Genomic DNA, 20,579 nt, shown 5'->3' with positions numbered 1-20,579 from the left:
ACCTGTCTGTACTGTAAGGAATCTGCTCAGGTATTATATAATATGAAACACTGCATACACTGCCCATCAGATGAAGCACTTGAGGTATCAACAGCAGAGGAACGGCTTTGAGCAGAAATGTTCTTAGGTTGTAGCCAGTTGTTCTGTCTGCTGAACCACCAAGTGTCAAGTTGCTGATTGCTCAAACTGAGTGACCGTGGCAAATGTGCTGGATGTACAGTTCTTTGTTTGTTCTACCCAGAGTGATTGTCATTTCAGTTAGGTGAAACTGACAGTTCACCCAAAAATGAAATGAAATGGAGGTACTGGATGTTTCGTCTTACCCAGAGTACTATCTATCCATCCAGATAGTTTAGCTGAGATTTGACAAGTTTCCTAGATAACCGCTGCAGCTCACCCTGATATAAGGACCTCAACCCATATTTTTGGGTGCTCGATGCACTGAAAATTTACATCTGAAAAACTCTTTCCAAATATAATGCCTTGGTTACTCACAAACAACCACAGAGCTTAATTTGTGCGTGGTTTCATTGAGAACAAATACTTCTAAAGAAGTACGCCAACTGTGCATATCTGAGCAAAGTCTTGCGCAGGTGGACTTGTATGAAACTTGAGTGGTAGTGACATTGGTGGAATGCAACCATTTGTTGCAGTTTCGATATCATAACTTGTTAGCAACTAACTTAAAGCACATAACTGATTTGAAATTCAAGGTTGAGATTAACGAGTGTAATTTATGCTGTAAAACAAAATGTGAAACTCGCTTAGGCTTGTTTAACTACAGACCTTATTTTCTGCATAAATCTAAAACCCTATGGGAAAAGCATTCAAAATCTGGCATTGAGAGCAGTACAACACACATGATAATCACAGTCATCACTCATGGTGTAGTATTTCATCTTTTTATTTTGAGTCTTTTTCCAGTTTACTTCCCATGTAGATGAACACAAAATCAGTTTTGCAAGTCAATGTAGTGTTCTGTGAGTCAATGCAGTGATCTACAAGCCAGTGCAATGAAGCACACGAACCAGGAAGGTGATGCAAACAGCTTTCTTTGCCTCAACTCGTGGAGTAACGAGGGGGGCAACCAGGACAGGCTAATCACCACAGTGCAGCTAAGGACAGCTTTTACTCTGAAGGTTAACTCATTACATTTAAATATGGAAATATATTTACAGTAACAGACTCATTCTCCTATTTCCAGTGAGTTAACAGGTAAAGAATATTGTAGAACAGACAGTTAGAATTACACACCTCCCCAGTAGTCTGGGTTTTACTGTAATCCATACTCAATCAAAGGTATATTTCATTTAAGATTAAATGTTACACTATATATAGAGAGAGTTGCTCTGCAACCAAAATCAAATTAATTACATAAAATTCTCTTTTCGACAGTAAAATATCATAGCTGCATGTGAAATGCTCCCCTGGGCAGGGAGTCAGAGAGAGGGTGTGGAGTGTGAGTTGGGTGTATGGAGTGGAAGCTTGAGGTATGAAGAGGGCAGGAGTGGGATATATAGAGTGCAGGGTAGGAATAGCAGTAGCAGGTGTGGAATGGGAGTATGATGTATGCAGTTAGGAGTGGGAGATGTTTGGTGGGAGTGGGGTGTGTGGATTAGGAGTGGTGTCTGTGGGTGGAAGGTGTAGAGTGTGAGGTAGGAATAGAGGGTAGAATGTATGGAATTGGGGTGGGTGAATTCCTTTGACACAAACTTTCTCTCCCATCACATCAGGTCTACAGGGTTTAAGAGTACTCCACACTGAATCATAGACAGGTGCTGTTATCCACAAAGCAACATTTACAGCTGAGGCAAATCACAGATAGATGCTGTATCAGACTGTGATACAGTTTTGGTTGGACCAAAAGAGGAAGGCCAAGAAATGCATATGTCAGTGGTGGCTCCTACAGCACTGCATGGCAGTAACAACACTCTATCACTAGAGGGTGAAAAAGCTTAGACATGTAGTCACAGCAGTGCTTGTTTGGTTATTCTATTGAGAGCTTCTACATTCAGTTGTTCTTCTTGTTAAAGTGCTGCTTTATGCAAACTGCAGCCCTAAAATATAACAACACAATGAAGATGGGTGGTGCCATGTCCTGACACTTTGCACGTACACATTCTTATACACATAAATGCACACACTGCTCTGCCCATTTTTAGCTCCCTTCTGCATGAAAACCTGATCATTATGGTTCAGGACTTAAGAGCTGGATCTGTACCATGAACATGCGTATAGCACCGATACTGTGTTCCAAATTCTGTCTTCTGTGATGTGTTTGATTCTGGGTGTGACTGAGTGTAGCATGTGTTAGCCCAGCCCCAAAGGACAACCATACTTTGCCCTGTTGGCAAACTCTGGTGTGTGCATACAGTGTGGTCTGGACTAAGCCAATGCTAGCTTTCTGCCAACAGGGGGTGGCACTTACTCCTGAATGGGCTTCGGCACGTCCTGTCTCTCTCGCTCTCTTTTTCACACACACACACACACACACACCTCCCAGGTGTAATCAGTGGAAGCAGGCAATGGGCTATTTATGTACCTATTGCCAGAGGCTGGCGGAAAACGGGGTCAGCAGAGCGCCCCCTGGGGGACAGATATTAGGACAGCAGACTGATAGGTTAGCACCATTTGAAAGAGTCCTACACAGTTCAATGTCCTTGTTTTGAACTTTTTACCTATAACCATGCACTGAACAGAATAATAGAAAAAAAAATTCATACATTTACTTACATCAGAGAATTCCCACACACATATACATTAGTCTTTTCTGCTGCAGCAAAATAATTTCCTGTACAATCTTCATTCACTTGTGTCACAGTTGAACTCTGTTTGGATCAAAAGGAATACTTTGAAAAGAACTTTTTTTTTTTTTTTGATGGCAACCTAATGTTGCAACCGCTGAATAAATTAACCAAGTGAAAAAGTGCATTTATTGCAAGAACTCACTGCCTACAATCACTGTTTTTTTTCTCTTCTCAGATTCAGATTTTTTTTAAAACCATGTTCCCATTCCCATGAGTTCTAGGGGTGTGACTTGGGGAAGAGTGTGTCACAGCATGACGATCCCAGGGTGACTGTTGATAGGTCGCTTGATCCAAGTCACACAAAATGGGGGGAGGACACACCCATCAGTCCAGGATGAAGTGCACGAACGTCACGGGGAACGCACCCCTCCTCATCGGCTCGCCATCGATGTGACCCAGCTGGAAAACCAAACAACATCTCATTTTCACAGAAAATAAACACACACACACACACACTAATAAACATTCACGCACACATGCGCAAACACACTCACGCAAATACAAACAAACTCAAAAATACGATTTTACACAGACTGGTCAAGGCGTAATTTTTCACTTGTGCAACATTATAAAATTGAGGTCGATATAGAGGCTGAAATTGTGTGTCTAGGCAGGAATACTCTAACACAATTCTTTGATTTACAGGACTATATTTTTGGAGTTAAAATTAGTACAGAATGCAGTACCCACAGTTCTTACACACACAAGCCACTTAAAGTAGGGCATATAAACACTATGCTATAAACCCAGGTCATTCTTCTGGTGTTGTTATATTGAGAGCTGAATTTAAGATCCTCCTCCCACCCTACAGTAAAGCTGCTCCGTATCTTGGACCCTCATACTTGCAGAATCTGATAAAACTTGGAGGATCATTCACTTTGTGTTCAGCGGATGCTGAACGCTTGGTGAGCCCTCACGGTCATTTAAAAACGGCTGGGGAACCTCGCTTTCAGGCTTTCTGCACCTCGTCTATGGAATTCAGCTCCGAGCCTTTCGAGCCGCAGCTACAGTTGGACCTTTTCAGTCAGATCGTAAGACTTCACAGACCTGTGCATTTTCCTCCTAGCTTAGACTTCGCCGATTCTGATTCCTTATCTTAATTTCAATCATTACATTTATTTATCAGACCCCCACACCTGATATAGAAGCGTTATGAAAGGTTGTGCAGGTTATTGTATTCTTAGTGTGCTGTGCCGCTTGCCTGCAATCAGACAACAGACCCTTATGGAAGAAGGAAGCACAAGGATGACATTGTAGCTGTGTGTTGTGGTTTCCGTGGTTACTGGCACACACCCACTCTTTCTGTCTGACAGCGATACTGATTCCACAGACTATCCTCTGGTACTTTGTATGTTTCTTTTATGTCGTTCATGGTGAAGTCAAAGGCAAATTTCCACTGTGTATTTGTATTGGTATTATAGTGCTGATGGGTTAAACTTACCCACCACTCCTGGTCCTCCTCCCCGTCCACCACAATCACCTCACCCTCAGAGAAGGTCAGCTCATCAGGGTTATCCGCCACACAGTTATAGATGGCCTTCACCCTTTTCGGCTTTTGTTTCTGTAACAAACACAGACATAGAAGGCAGAGACTATAACACATGCATACACATATTCATTAAAGGCATATTATTCAGCATTTTTACCTTGAAAACATTATAAAATAACCATGCACAGTCATATCTATGATGCACTGGAAATCTCTGTCATTGCGCACATTTGCCTAATCAGAATCCCAATTGGTCCTCTGCCAGTATATCTTCCTCTAAAATGTGTTTGGGATGTTTCTGGGCATGATGCCACACCCACCCCTCCTTTTCTGTGTGGGGAGGGGTGGGTGTGGCTACAGAGCCTGTCGGGTGGGGTCAGGCTACAGCAAAGAGTTTGTAGCTAGGTAGCTACAGCAATGGCAGAGGTAATGAAGCACAAGTACTGCAAAGTTGAAGTTGAAGGTGAAATTCACCAAGGGGATGAAAAGTGACGCAAAATCGGCGTGTTTTCTATCGGACCTGTAAGTAACGTTACCTCTAGCTATCCAGCTAACAATGTAAATGAGTTGGCAGAGCTGAGGTCAGAGGAGGAGACTTCTTTGCTTGTCAACACACAACCATAGCAAGGCTAAAATCCTGCGTAGTATGCCTTTAATTGACAGATGAATTGTAACATGATTAAATGCACAAATATGCTAACCCTGAAATATTACTATACCATACCTATACTTGCCAGCTTTATCCCTATTTTACATTCTGTATAAATAGAGAATATTGATCCCGGACAAGAGAAGACTTACTGAGAAAGACTTCCGGGGCATAGGGGCAGGGGGTGGAGACTGGCCTATAGAGTTGTGAGGGCCTCCAGGGACTTCCTTTGCTGCTCGGGAATACAGGAAATGACATCACATCACAAACCTCAGCCCCCTGAAGCATGTTCTCATCTGAAATCTCAGTTGAGCTGTCCTCATTTTGTTTGACACAGAAAAAACAGGCAATACGTTTTATAGGTCATACTGTTATGACCCACCCCTTGGCCCTCTAAATATGGGCAAACACCAGAGCAACAGCTGGAGATCCTCATACTGTCCTATTAAATACTGAGGAACTGATGATTATGTTTATCCTAACACACATACACTACTTATATTTATTCATTCATTCACTAATCATTCATATACAATTAAATTAATCTCATGGTTTTTCCAGAGTTTTCATAGTCTTCCATTGTCAAATGTTTACACTATTTTTAGTTTGTCATTTGTGTAGTTTAATTTCTACCAATATGTATGTCCATCTTACTTTTCAGAAATAGCCTAGATGTTGTTTTCTATATATGCTAATTCTCCAAATGCTCTGCAAAGTGTGGATAACGATACTTGTAAATGGGAAAAGGAAAAACATAATAAACAAATAAATTAGTATTTACCTGGTCTTTCAACCGATCCAGACTGAATAGGTAGGCCTTTGCTGAAGGCTTTCTCTGTGCTGAAAATGAACAAACAGCCGATGCTCAACTATAGCAGGGAAAAAAACATTCAAACGACTCTCTGTGCCAGAAAGCCAACACGTGGAACCGCCATGCTATTCCCGGATTTCCTGTCTCACTGAGACCTGGCTTCTGACTGCGCCTGAACAAGGGGCTTCTCTGAGAATTTGAAGGAATGGGGCTACATGTGTTATGGAAATGTATTTATTTTTAACCTCCTCATGCATCTTCCCCTCGTTTATAGACTGCACAGGAGAGGAATATCAGCCATTAAATGGACATAATTTAAGTGTCCTTGCATGTGAAAACGCACTACATACTGTATGTTATGCATTATTATTGTTATCATCCTTCTCATTACAGAGAAACAGCCAGAAGCAAGTGCTGGATATGTCGGCCAACAGCACAACACACATGCTACTTTCACAGAGCACATCTGAGATGATTGTCAGATGAACTGCATTTGACTGTTGGTCTGTTCTGGCATACAGCGTTATAAGCTGAACTCTGTCAGCAGCACACTCACCCCTGGTCCCAATTCCCCTCCTAATCACTCCCCCTCTGTTTCGAGTTATCACTTAATTGTAAGTGTCACTGATGTAAGGGCCAATCATAAGCAAGGGCAGCAAATAGGGAGATAGGGAGGATAAAGTGCAGCATTTTCGTGGGACGCACTTTTGGTCCGTCCTGACGAATGAGAATTTACAGAACAGACTTTACAAATAATTAATTATTATGAATAATAAATCATCACCACTTTTATATATCACTTAACAGTTGAGCACAGTGAGTTACCCTGAACAGCCACATTTGCATTACAAATAATGACTGGCGCAATTTAAATTGGTGTTATCTGTACACTTTAACTGGCAAAATTTGCATCATTTGAAAAAACACTTGTTTGCAAACAATTGTTTTCTCAAATGGCATGTGATGACCATGCCAATTGTCTTTTGAAAAGGCATGACATGGCAGTGAAATTGCATTTGAATGTGGTTAGCTCTGCTATGCTTAAACGAGTCTGCCAACGGCCTTAAGCGATGCAATGCCTGCTGGGTCAGCACTCACTTTTAAGCCACACAAACACTGTAACGTCCTCATTATTGAAGGAGTGTCAATTTGGCTCATTTGGGTCCGGGCAACCCTTGTACAAAATGGGGACTCTCGTGAACGCACAACATGAGTGTCAGTGAGTAGGCAGAGTGTTTAGGAGGTGAATTGGGACCGGGCATCAGTTTAACACACTGAATTCCCCAGCATCCTCTGGGCCACTGCTCAAGTGTGGGGGGCGGGTCTCAGAACAGGAAGTGCTCACCCGGCGGGAGACTTCTGTAGCGGGGGTCGGCCGAGGCCCTGGCCAGGTAGCGCGGGCGGGGACGGCTTGTTTGAGGAGGGCGGCGGCCCCCCTTTCGACTGCATGTTCATGGCCTCCATCACGCTCACCGTCTTCGCCACGGGGGGAGGGGGGGCAGCAACCAGAACTGTGGGGGGGGAGAAGGGTTCCATTTTGTCACTACACCTGCAGTGGAGGGGGACCTGGCACAGGTACGTTGCGGCAGAGGGGACGCGGTAACACTCACCGGACGTGGACGTGACGCGCATGGGCGGCAAGGGGGGGTGAGCGTGCGGGGGGTCGGAGGAGGACCTCTGTCTGCCCGCCATGTCCAGATTGCCGGGCTTCCACAGGCCGGAGCCGCACGTCTGCGCGCCCCCACCCGCGCCCGACAGCTGGACTGGAGGGGGGAGACAGAAAACCTTCAGACCGTGCGGTTCAATCACAGAAAAAAAGACCGGGGATCAGGCCTATGTGTGGACCCCAGAGAGACAGTCTGCTTAAATACACAAACGATGCAGATATGAGCACTTTGAAGACAGTGTTTCTGTTCCAAAAGCCACTCTCCGGTTTGACCGCTGAGGTTCTAATGAATTATGACCGCAGAGAGATTACGCGCTCAGCCCCCGCCGCTTCGCCGGCCCACGTGGAAAAGTCGGGCCGGTGGGTGGCGCCGCCTCGGACCGGCTCCAGACGAGCGGCGCTGCATTCCAGCCGTAATCACATTACTTCCTGCAAGGCCGCGGCAAATCATGCGCCGACAACTGCACGTGCTCAAACACCTTAGCCCTGGAAGCTACTGCTACTGCAGGAGCTGGCTCTGCCGAGACCTCCTGACTCTGAGCAGGAAGCAGAGCTAAGGAATTAGCATGTCCGGCGCTAGCATGTCAGTGCAAGACGCTACCAAGTACAGACGCTTCCCGCCGACTTGGAATTCTCCAGATTCACAAATGAGGACAGGTGCTCCCAATAACACTTCGTTAATCATCAGAGATGATTCGATTCTTAAGTGTGCCGTTAGGGTCAAAACCCACACACAAATCCACCCGTAATGATGGCCTTAAATTTACCCTGCATCAACACTGGTGGCGCTGGATGATTATGAGACCATCCTCACAGAGGAATTTGCCTGTGGGTTCTGACCCCAGTGGGTTTTAAAGGTCAATCCCCCATGGAATGACTGAAGGGTTTGGAAATGGCACCCCCTGGTGCCCGGTGTAGAGATAAGACGCAGTAATGAATGATTAGCAGCGCTCACCTTTAGCGATGTTCCGCGGGGGCAGCGGGGGGGCCGCGGTGGTGACGGGCAGCCCTGGTTGGCCGGGCGGCGGGGGATTGGCCACGAGGATGGTGCCGTACGTCTCGTTGTTGACCAGGTTGGGCACGAAGGCTCGCTGCTTGTCCTTCACCAGGCTGGCGGCGTCCCGGGCCAGGGAGGCGGGGCTAGGCTGGGCGGGGCTGCTGCCCGGCGTGTAACAGCTGACCGGCCTCTCGTCCCGCCGGTGCGGACTGGGCTGAGGAAGGGAAGGGGGGGAAGGGGGGCATTGTGGTCAGGGCCCTCTGACATCACATGAGATTACCTACACTTTCAGAGGAACAATGCCTTCAGAAAATACGAACAGAACCAGCTTGCCTTTCCTGTCACCTGCAAATGAAGAACTGACCCGATGCGTAAGGCTGGACCTCACATGAGTTTCATTTTTCATTTAGCTGGAGCTCTAATGAGCTTCAGAGAAATATCCTCATTAGTGTCAGGAAAATATTCTAACAAAAGTTACTGAACCCAAAGGCAGCGATTCCCAAACTTTCTAAGCCCATGCCCTGCTAAATGAGAGGAGACATATTCTGTGACCCATTCATCATTAAATGTAGCCCCAAGTAACCTCCAATATGGGATTATTTTTTTGTGAAAGCAACAGCATACTACAACCCTATTGCTGCGAATGGGACAGGTGTAGCATTTCATTTGACTCATGTCAACGTCAAAGAGAAGAGTACAACATAGTTTCCACCTGTTTCCTGCAACCCTCGTCAACACCCCTCACAGCCCACCGGTGGGCCCTGACCCACAGTCTGGGGGAATCGCTGCTCTCAAGGAGTGTTCTGCGTAACGCCCCAACCTTCTCGTCCAGGTCCTCGTCGCTCTCGTCCAGGTCCTCGTGGTGCAGGCGCCACTCGTACTCCACGTGCACGTGGGCGTTGAACTTCCCCGCCAGGGCCTGGTTGAGCTGTCAATCAGGGGGAGCGGACAAAGCTAAAGCTAAACAAACAACCTGATGACCGTGACGCACTGGACCTCCGGTCCATTTGATTAATAAAGCCCGCCGCCACTCCCGCCAGCCTTGCTCCCGCCCCCAGCCCGGTGTCCAGAACGGCGGCCCTCACCAGTTCCTCGCACTGCAGGTGCTTGAGCCGCCGGGCGATGTCCAGCGGCGTCTCGCCCGCTTCGTTAGCTGCGGAGACACACAAAATATGCAAATGAGGCCGGCGAACCAGATGGAAGCGTCAGTGTCCGTCTGGCGCATGATGAAGCCTTTAATGATGTGTAAAAGCGTAAGGGCCTGGGGAACGAACGGCAGACTACTGAGCGCGTGCAGCGAGCCTCAAAGCGGCTTTAATGCTACTGATTACTGATCGCGGCACTGAGCACGAGCGTTGACCCGCATAACAGCTTTAACGCACTCTTGTGGTAGCATCGACACAGCTCACAGGCTACCCTGTCAAAGGACAGTCGACCCTTCCAAGAGCAAACATTCCCTTTTCCCTTCTTTAACAAAGGGTTTAGTCTCTGGCCATTGCACTTTTATGTCAGCGCCGAATAAAGCCAATACAGCCTTAAATCCGTCTGTCAGAAGGAGCACGCTGCAGCAGCACTCAATGTGGGCTGTTGATTTCCTCTGGGACGCCCAGGGCCCGGAGAACACAGCGGGAGTGCGTTACTGCAGCGCAGAAGCGCGTCACACGTCTCCCTCCATCCCCGATTCACAGGAGACGTAAGAGCAGGTTTCCCACAGCTCCGGAATATTTTTCTGTGTTTTGATTTCGAGTCTCTGCGTTTCTGCTTTTTCTTATCGCCAGGAAATTAGACAGAATAAAAACAAAAGTCCGATTGTGAGAAAGCGGTGACGGGGGTGGAGGGAGGAGGCAGAGCCGAAGCAGGGAACTCTGGGACAGGAGAGGAGATGTGGGGGGGTGGGTTGGCTTTTTTTTTACCAGTTCTGTTTGTCCTGTTGGCTCCTCGAGTCACTGATTAACAGGACTACGGGGAAACCCCTTAAGCAACTGACTGCTTACAGCTTGATAAAAGAACAAATGTGGCCTGAGAACAGCCCGCTTGTGTGACAAACTGAATTAAATAAGTTAACGAAGCAACTTCACTACCTCACTGCTTCACTAGCTTCCTGACACCCCAGTTTCACAGCTTATTACAATGGAGGCACTAAGGAGTGTAGGTCAGCTATCAAGGCACTGGATTCTTTAGCAGAAGTTAGAATGTTTGAATCCCAGGTGGGCCAGCATTGTGTACTGGACCCACTTCAATAAATATCCAATAAATGCCTAACATTACATTACATTCCAGGCATTTAGCAGATGCTCTTATCCAGAGCGACTTACACAGCTTTTTACACATACATTGCATCCATTTATACAGCTGGATATACGCTGAAGCAATGCAGGTTAAAGTACCTTGCTCAAGTGTACAACGGCGGCGTCTGAGGAATCGAACCTGTGACCTCTAGGTTACAAGATCAGTTCCTTACCCATTATACTACACCGCTGCCCAAGCTACAGTAAATCATGCCGATACATTATAATTAATTTACATAAACACATTGAGGAGAGGAAAAGCAGGATGTGGGCCATGGGGAGCAGGGCACAGGCGGGGTCTTACCGATCTCTATGGAGGCCTTCCCCCTCAGCAGCAGTTTCAGACACTCGCTGTTGTCCGTCAGGCAGCAGTAATGCAGCGCCGCGCTACCTTTCGCCGTCTGTCTGTCCAGGTTCAGACTGCAGGACACCAGAAGGAACACCACGGATAACCCGCACGTTAGCCCGCTTTAGCATTCATCCATACAGGAACAGAATTAGCCCGCTACGCCGTACATCCTTTTAGCCCGGCCCATCCGAAGTATACCACAAGCTGCCTGCAGGCCGCCTAGCCTAAATACAGCCCAAAATATTGCAGTGTCCTTTGTTCTGAAGGGATGGGGTGTGTGAGGGAGTGCTGTTCCTTGCCTGTTCTGGGTGAGGAAGTCCACGATGTGGAGAGAGGTCCGGTCCACCAGCCGGACAGCCAGGTGAAGCGCCGTCTCTCCCTGCTCCTGTAAAACAGCGGGCAACGACATGGGTCAAACACACAAATACTTCAGCTCAACACTTAAATGACACAATGCATGTAAGGCATTGTTCTTTATGAGGTTAGGTACCATACCTGCTTAACACAAAAGCCTATGTACCGTACATTGACATTCATTATCTCTACATCTTTACAATTTTAAAATCCAGTATGTAATGTATTTTGTGTGTACTTGTCTGTGTCAACTGAGCAACTTGGGGTGTTGGCATCATGTTCATATTTTTTAAACTTTATCTTGAATCACAGTGTACTAAGCCATTTCTCTGTTTTCCTTGCCTCAAGCTCCCATAGTTCACTGCAAAGTATTTGGCTATGATGTCAATGATGAAATGCGGGTGAAACACTTGACAGGACTTATATTCCAGTGCCAAATAAGATGTTTTTTGTCGAGCACAAAAGAATTATAAAAACTAAAATCGGAAGAACTTTTACCAGTGCTGTAATTCTAGCCGATTTTACCAATGGTATAGTGCTGTATGCCAGATTTAGACAATAGTGCGATTCTGTATGGGTCAGTTATTTGCATATATGCATTAGTCCCTTTGCTGGAGGGGAGGGGGCTGGACTCACATGTCCATTGGCCAGGGGGATGGGCTCCATCAGGTCCACGCCCTCGGCGTACACCTGGATGAGGGAGAAGATGTCGCGGGCTTTGACCGCGTCGCAGAGCGTGTGCAGCTTGGACACGGTGTCCGGACACTTCTTCCGCGCGAACCGCCGCTCGGTGTACTTGGCTGTGATGAAGTCCTTCCGCGCCTGCCTGAAATGCCACAGAAGAAACGTGTATGACATCGGACTATGACATCAATTATTGTATGACATCAGTGTTATGGCACAATTACCTACAAATACTCCTGTGTACATGTATACATGTCCCCCATTGCTACACCCGCATGCCCTTAACATACTTCCAAAGGACACTGTGGGGTCATGTGACAAAGAGGAACCGTGCAATTGGCTCCATGCAGTGCAGCCCTTCCCTGTCCCCCTTCCTTACCAGTGCAGAACAGTGGGTGGTAGAACAGTGGGGAACGAAGCAGACAGAGTAGGGAAGGTAAAAAAGGGGAATGAAAGATTCCCATGGGGGAGCAGACAGACAGAGTGGCTTACATGTCGCTGGTGGGGTTGGGCTTTACTGGGTCTTCTGCTGGCAAACAGGCCTCCATGATCTCGTTGAAGCCTGCATTCCCCACGTTCTTAGCCAGCTGGATCATGCACACGCACACAAATGTTAATTATAAATGTTAATTATTTCTAAAGTTTAGGAATAAGTGCAAAGCAGATACCACATATACACCTATAGATGTAACTCAAAATAGAAAGCAGGGGAGCATTAATTACATTAATTAAGGAAGTCAATCTGAGCTGTTTAATGAGCCTCAGACAAGCATGCTCAATGAAAACACTGCATATTCATTGTGCCTGACCACAATAACTGATAAGTTCTTCCGACTGCCTAAGCAATCCCATTAGAGAGCAAACCTTATTAATTACTTTAATTTGAACATTACCTGCTTGGCTGCATTTATTTCTTGCTCTTATCATTACTCATTTTTAATACCACTTTTATTCTTGTTTTATTATTTCATGTAATTACCATGTCTTTTTTTATCATGTGTTCATTTTTATTGCAAAGCACATTGAACTGCAAATCATTGTATGAAAATATACAATACAAATAAATGTATTATTCTCTTACTCTCAAATTACCAATGTCATAATCAATGCATTTCTACAGCAAATAAAATGTGTGCATGCCAGGTCAGGTGCCATCATAAATATTATCTTATTATGTTTATGTTATGTTATGTTAAGAATAGGCCATTCAGCCAAACAATACTCACCAATTTCCAACCACTAAAGTGAACCTAATGCTCAGTTTACCAACAAACTAGATAGTATCTAGCACAGTATCAAGCCAGGTCTTGAAAACCACTAAAAAAGAGAGTGACTACTTTCTAATGTCTGTGCAGAATTTACCTTTACTACTTTCCATTTAAGACCCCTCCACTTCCCACAGTACCCTGCTCAGACAAGATCCCTCCTACTACTCTTTGTGTTCCACCTGTAGCCACTCTGAAATACCTCCTGAAATTCCTACTGTCTCTATTTTGATGAGTCTCTCACATGATATTTTACAAAATACTTTTTGGAAAACTAAATATATAATATCATAAACCTTGTTACATCAAAAGACTCTGTAGCTTCCTCAAAAAATGCCAAAAGTTTTGTAAGGCATGAAACCAAGTTGGCAATCCCTAAGGATGTTGTTATTTTCAAGATATAATTCTAACTTGTCTTTAATGGTAGATTCCTGTATTTTACATGTGATGCATGTTAAACTGACAGGCCTGTAGTTTCCTGGATCAGTCCCTTTTCTTATATATTGGTATTATATTACCTTGCTTCCAGTCGTCCGGTAATTCTTCAGTTTCTGAAGACTGTCTAAAAATACCTGCCAGTGGTTTAAAGATGATCTCGCCTACCTCAGAGTACCCTTGGGTATATGCTATCAGGGCCTGCTGCCTGCTGCTTTTTATATTGATAAATCTGATCATTTAAGATGACAAGAAGGTTTGATAAATGAAGGCCTTGGAATATAAAATTAATGCACTGCTGTGGTGCTTGAAGCTTCTAATACCTTCTCATAAACCATAATGAGACCTACAGCAAAATGGTCCCTTGGGCACGAACACAATAATGTTATCCAGCATTGTAATGTATCAGTGCACAGATAGAATGAGATTCTGAATACGAAATAACCGGGCCTCCCCAGTGAGTTTTTCCTGTCTGTGTGAACCGAGAATCGCAGAACTCACCAAGAGCTCGGACGTTCCGAGGACGTCCAGTGTGAGGGACTGTATGCGGGAGTAGTGCACGCCCAGCTCACGGTGAATTCCGGAACATTCGATGCAGGTCAGGATTCCCAGGTTTGTGGAGAGCCAAGTGGGACCTTAGGGGTGTGGGGGGAAGGGGAGGGGGGGAGGTTATGGAAAGAGTTACTGACTTCAATTGATAAATAGTGAAGAGGTTGCCAACTGCATTGGTCCAATTAGTTAAATTAGCCAATTAGTTTAAAGATTTAGACTTGAGGATTTCTAAAAATATCTTGCAGTCAAATATTTGTGGAAGGGCACAGTATGCTCTCCCCATTTTCTCTCATCCCCCCATCCCCAGGCATCACTAGAGTCAATATGTCACCCTGCAGGGCAGCTGTCCACAGCCGCCAGTGGCACAGTGCAGATTACTGAACCATGCGGCTCATACATGCACTAGAAAAGTGTCTTATAGTGGCAGTGCACCCACAAAATTTAAGTATGTTTCCACTTACTCTGAGTACTATCAATCCACTCTGGTAGTTTCGCTGAGATTTGACAAGTTTTCTAGATGCAGTTCACCTTGATACAATTGACCTCTATAGACCCATATTTTTGTGGCACTCAATGCAGCAAAATTTTACGTTCAAAAAACTCAACAGCAAGGACTCTTTACAAATATAATACCATGGTTACTCAACCACAAAGCTTAATTTGTGCAGTTTCATTGAGAACTACTTCTACCAAAGCACACCAACTGTATATATCCCAGCAAAGTTTCGCACAAATACACTAGTATGAAACTTGAGGTGTGATGATGTGACTTTAATGGAATGCAATCATTTGTTGTAGTTTAAATATAGTAAATTACTTTATTAAAGGACATAACAGCTTTGAAATTCACGGCCGAGATATTACTGGGTATAATTTATGCTGTGATCTTCGACATAAATTACACCCGTTATTATCTCAACCATGAATTTCAAAGCTGGTATGCGCTTTATTACAGTAAGTTGCCAACAAGCTGCTATACTGAAACTGCAGATGGATAGATAGTACTTTGGGTAAGTGGAAACATACTTTCATTTTTTGGGTGAACTGCCGCTTTAAACAGGATGAGCCACCAGCAGCCCCCACAAGTATAATTTTAAGATGGGATACATATTTCAAAAAATGAGTGAAGACTGAGGTAAGCAAGAGCACTTGAGTGAAGACCAAAAGATACAAGCACCATGTATGCGCACACACACACACACACACACACACATGCACACATACACGGAAACACAAAGATACACAAACTTATATCAATTCACAGAATTTCCAGTGTATGGAAAATAAATAGCCAGATTTCTCAACCCAGCCAAAGTCATGGCAATGGAAAGTCAAACTTCTCCAGCGACCCCCCCCCCCCCCCCCCGCCCCCCTCCCCCCCACTCCAGCGCAGTGCCACATTAACATCCTGTGCGCGCCACACAGCGCCTCTCCCGCTTCCCAGCATGCTCTGCAGCTCACCGGGTGCCCCGCAGTCACAGCACACGTCGTTGCCGCTCATGCGCTTCACCTCGGCCAGGATGGCCTTGGTCAGCTCCTGCACGATGTTGTTCTCGCCCACGTGCTGGTCGCCCTTGAATGCGTTGTTCAGCGCTTCCTCCTTGCTGTTCTGTAACACGGATATCCATCTGCAGGGACGGGGGGGGGGGGGGGGGGGGGGGGGGCGGGGGGGTCACAGACAGGTCAGCACATGGGGCGGGAAGGGGGAACGCACAGCGCCGTGACAACAGGAAACTCACGTTCACCCACACAGTCAAACATACACTCTCAATCTGAGACTCACATTCACTCACACGCTCATACACATACTCTCAAACTGAGACTCACATTCACTCACACGCTCATACACATACTCTCAATCTGAGACTCACACTCACTCACACACTCATACACATACTCTCGCTCTGAAACTCACATTCACTCACACACTCATACACATACTCTCGCTCTGAAACTCACATTCACTCACACGCTCATACACATACTCTCACTCTCTCGCTAATGCTCACCCTCACACTCACCAAATCAAACACTCACAGCATAAAAAACTACATTCACAGGTTGCCCATGTCTCAAAAACAGAGAGAGCATGGCCTGGAGTTTAGGCAGGGGTTAAAGCAGAGGGAGCAGGTATTGGGGCATGAGGAGGAGGAGGAGTAGGGAGGCGTTCCACTGGAGGACATACTGACTTACATTTGACACTCCGGCTCGTCCTCGGCTTGAAAGTGATACGTCCTGTCGTCTGTTCGAGAGAGAAGGAGAGAACACACCTGTGACACCTGTGAGAACCCTGGCCGTCTGTGAGAACCGGGAGAAAGAGGAGTCTTTCACAGAGACCAGAGGACCGGAGAAAAGCAATGGCTCTTTCAATGAAAGGAGGAATTTCATGCGTAGGAATCACATGAGCGCTCCTCATGGGCAGTATGAATGGCTCTTTCATAAAAGGCCACCGAGCAGGACTGCAATAAACAAACCACACGTGAAAAGTTAAAGAAATGTTAGTGAAATCGCGAAAGGACACCGATTTAATCAATTTAGCCGTGGAACGTCTTTAAAACAAACTCAAACAGATTAACATTTTAAATATGACTCTCATAAAATTTTTAAATGAACCCTCCTTGCTTTGAAATACGGTGCCCTCCAAAAGAATGGGAACGGCAGAGTGAAATTTCTTTGCTATATACTTAAGGCATTTGGATTGGAGATCAAAAGATGTATTAGCCAAAATACTGACAATCCGCTTTTATTACTAAGTATTTACATGTGTATATGTTTCACCATTTTACAGAAATGGCTGTTGTACCCCCTTTGTCAGCTACAAACATTGTTACTATCCTACTGCCTACCAGGCAATTAAACCTGCAGCCTTCTGATCAAGCTCCTTAATCATTGCATCATAAAAACACCTCCCATCCAGGTTGGCCAGGTTACCCAACGCACCACCCTAGCTAGCCTTTATTCGATGCACCGCCTTGCCACTGGTACAAATACCGTATGTGCCATCCTGTAACCATAAGGGCCTTGCAACAGCTCAGCTACAGCCTCAGTACTGATTGAACGAAATGGACAGGATTGAATAGCTTGTCTACGGCTATGAACGTTTAATGAGCTCCGATTGGCTTGCCTACCTCTCTCAATTGCTTGAATGCTATCGGTTAACCGTGAGTGAAAGCAATAATTCTGCCCGGATGGAAAACAGAATAACAGCTCTGGAAGTTCCCTCTGAATGATTACTTAACCGCTTTACACTTATGCTGTAAGTGCTCTGTGCAACTGCACCATTTCCATCAGAGAGGCAGGGAGGGAGTGGGAGATGGAGGGAAAGAGAGATTTTATAAAATTGCTAGAACTAATGCCTGAAGATTTTTTATTCACTATTGCAGGTGTGCAAGAACAGAGGCAACCATAACACTGCCGAACATTGTTATTATAGGACCAAAACATCCTTTTCCTCACAGAAAGAAAAAGAGGAAGAGAAAGCGAGAAACACACATCCTTCAAAGTCCCCTAGTTACGTGAAATTAGACCAAACAGTGATTCTGTAAAACGTGCTCCAGAGGGAGGAGTTTCTCTCAGGACCCAGGTGGGCTTCTGAGGAGAGGAGAAGAACAGGAGGAAAAAAAAAGTGCGCGGCGAACGAAACGTACGGGAGATCAGGTCGAAGCTCTTCTTCTCCTCCGGGTTGTGCTTCACCTGACAGGTGAGCAGGTTGAGCTTTGCTGGGGGTCTGTTGGCCTGGGCGAGAGAAGCACGGAGAGGCGTGTGAATAATGTGACCAGACAGACAGGAGCAAACAAGGCCTTAATAAAACAGAGCCATGCTCTGAGGGACCCTGGGTGATACGTCAAGAGTCTATCCACACGCACTGCACTATTACCTGTCAGTTTCAATTAAACTATAGTCATATCCTCCTAATTGCAAGGCAGAGATCAACCGAGTCTTTCCCCAATAAACAACCTCTGTGCCACGGACAAGGCAAAAGTCAATGCTAGCGGCACTTAAGCTGCAGGACTGTTTCTTTGTTCAGCACTTAAAGCTTAAGACAACGTGAAGGAAGACATTTACTCCTATAGCACGTTTTTTTTTTTTCTTGAATGCCAGCTCTCTAATCTAATCAATAAATCCAGGGGCCAATATGATTTCATCTGAGGATTAGCCTGCTGTCCAATTCTTAAGTAAGGCGGGAAAGGCAGGCTGGCATTTTAGAAGGCCTAAATGGAGATGGGATTGCTTTACCTCCTCCCCCCCTCGTTCTCAGTTTCCCTCTCTTTCAGACAATGGGGAATGAAGGGGAGTATATCTGCGCTAATAGAAAGAAATGGATCTCTGGGAAGATCGGTGCGGTGACCTGGCCTGACTTCTGGAGAGTAGCCCAGTTAAGCGAACGCTAGCTGTCCTGATGAGGTGGAGTAGAAGTAGAAATGGGAGGCAGCTCCTGTCTGAGATCTGAGATATATGCTGTTAAACAAAGTAAAGCCTGCTGTATGCTTTACTTCACAGTAAAGGGGGGCTAGGTATAACGAGCCAGCTGCATCCTAGCTCTACAGTGGAAAAGAGCTATAATGAGCCAGCCTGGTTCCAGTTCTACAGTGGAAAAGAGCTATAATGAGCCAGCCTGGTTCCAGTTCTACAGTGGAAAAGAGCTGTAATGAGCCAGCCTGGTTCCAGTTCTACAGTGGAAAAGAGCTATAATGAGTCAGCCTGGTTCCACCTCTACATCAAGAAAGTGTTTTTATGCACCAGTCTGGTTCCAGCTTTACAGGTGTATAATATTCCAAACTAAAAGGTGGAGTTACTTGGCTGAGGGCATTGGTAGACTCAACTGCAGCACATTTCCCTAAAGAGTAACATGGAAACAAATTTAACAGAGGGCTTCTGTCTGGAACGAACCTCGGACAGCTTGGTTCTGAGTTCCAACAGGCTGGCTGCCTGCTGTTAGTTTAACAAGGGCATGACAGAACCGCCAATGAGGCGGTGTTTATGTAAATTGGGGAGGAGTTCACACACATTCATGTAGTGAGCGAGAGTATGCAAATGTGTGAGTGTGAGTGAGTGCGAGCAAGTGTGTGCGTGTGTGTGTGTGTGTACTCTAGGCGTGTGTAGCCACTAACAGACGCCTGAGGGGCAACCATGTCTCACCGTTCCGTGAGAGATAGTCAGGTATCCGTTCTTCACCGAACACTTCCTCTTCTGCCACACCTTCCTGAGCCTGTAGACACACATCGTTTGACACAGTATTCAGAATACTGTTTACGCACACACATACATGCATGCGTGTGTCTACATGAGAGAGAGAGAGAGAGAGAGAGAGAGAGAGGGAGAGGGAGAGAAAGACAGGCCGGGAGGGGGGAGACAGAGAGTGAGGGAGAGAGAGAGAGAGAAAGACAGAGAGAGAGAGAGATAGAGAGGGGGAGAGAGAGACACAGAGAGGGGGTGTGTGTGTGTGTGTGCGTGTGTGCACTCTCTCACCCGTCACTCTTCTTGTACAGGTTGCCGCTGCGTTCGGTGCCGTGCTCTTTGTTGCCCTGGGGTTGATGCAGGCTGTAGGTGGCGCTCTGCCGCACCTGGGAATCCTTCAACAATAGTAGCAGACACAGACAGATAAGTACAGCCTCATTCTCTCTCTCTTTTGCCTCCCTCCCTCTCTCTCTCTCTCTCTCTCAGAGTGAAAGCATTTGGCATTAGAGTGCATGTCCTACACACGTAATTTCATGCATGAGACAGGAGTGTGAGCATGCAGGGGAGAATAAAAATCAGGTTTCCACCTGTTTATTTACAAGACAATATAAAACCAGACAATAGCGTGATAAATTACAATGGTGTTTTTCTCACTGAATAAAAGTCAAAGTCATGAATCATGTCATCATCTGAGCATAACAATCAGAGTCAAGGCCATTACCCTCTAAGAATTACAGTCAAAGTCAGGAATAGTGTTTTCCTCGGGGAATGACATTAAAATTATTGAATGAAGTCGTTATCCTCAGTGAATGACATTGCTCACAACAGACAGGGAACAGAAGGCGGTAAATCATAGGCACGCAGGGACACAGCCGGGGACGGACGGACTCACACACACACACACACATCACACTTACTCTCCTAGACTTGGTTCGCAGGAGGCAGTGAAGGAAAGAGAGATCAGCGTTCAGACAGAGAACCTTCAACTGCGGCGCACAGAACAGACACTCTTACACAACAACGCAGTAATTCAGGACCCAACATCCCTCCCGCTC

General features: G+C 45.8%; 1 protein-coding gene across 4 annotated transcripts in view; it reads right to left on the bottom strand.

Moving 5' to 3' along the window:
- Positions 1-888: 888 nt before the first annotated feature.
- Positions 889-20,579, bottom strand: part of asap2a (ArfGAP with SH3 domain, ankyrin repeat and PH domain 2a) — a 62,247-nt gene continuing 42,556 nt past the window's right edge. Inside the window, exons 10-29 of one of the 4 annotated variants that reach the window (XM_035382492.1) lie at positions 20,442-20,450; positions 19,816-19,925; positions 19,486-19,555; positions 17,994-18,081; positions 16,540-16,588; positions 15,808-15,974; positions 14,296-14,429; positions 12,587-12,681; positions 12,047-12,236; positions 11,356-11,441; positions 11,012-11,127; positions 9,505-9,572; positions 9,240-9,347; positions 8,378-8,633; positions 7,367-7,519; positions 7,102-7,267; positions 5,727-5,785; positions 5,098-5,177; positions 4,249-4,368; positions 889-3,206 (exon numbers count right to left, since the gene is read on the bottom strand). In XM_035382492.1, the coding sequence (XP_035238383.1) occupies positions 3,132-3,206; positions 4,249-4,368; positions 5,098-5,177; positions 5,727-5,785; positions 7,102-7,267; positions 7,367-7,519; positions 8,378-8,633; positions 9,240-9,347; positions 9,505-9,572; positions 11,012-11,127; positions 11,356-11,441; positions 12,047-12,236; positions 12,587-12,681; positions 14,296-14,429; positions 15,808-15,974; positions 16,540-16,588; positions 17,994-18,081; positions 19,486-19,555; positions 19,816-19,925; positions 20,442-20,450 (2,199 nt within the window). In that variant the 3' untranslated portion in view covers positions 889-3,131. The remainder of the gene's footprint in view (positions 3,207-4,248; positions 4,369-5,097; positions 5,178-5,726; positions 5,786-7,101; positions 7,268-7,366; positions 7,520-8,377; positions 8,634-9,239; positions 9,348-9,504; positions 9,573-11,011; positions 11,128-11,355; positions 11,442-12,046; positions 12,237-12,586; positions 12,682-14,295; positions 14,430-15,807; positions 15,975-16,539; positions 16,589-17,993; positions 18,082-19,485; positions 19,556-19,815; positions 19,926-20,441; positions 20,451-20,579) is intronic. The other 3 variants (XM_035382501.1, XM_035382510.1, XM_035382517.1) reach the window with 3 other exon arrangements.

The sequence above is a fragment of the Anguilla anguilla genome, chromosome 1 (genome assembly GCF_013347855.1).
Source record: "Anguilla anguilla isolate fAngAng1 chromosome 1, fAngAng1.pri, whole genome shotgun sequence".
Taxonomy (NCBI): Eukaryota; Metazoa; Chordata; class Actinopteri; order Anguilliformes; family Anguillidae; genus Anguilla; species Anguilla anguilla.
Note: the sequence above shows the minus strand (reverse complement) of the source record. Positions and strands in the feature narration are given on the sequence as shown.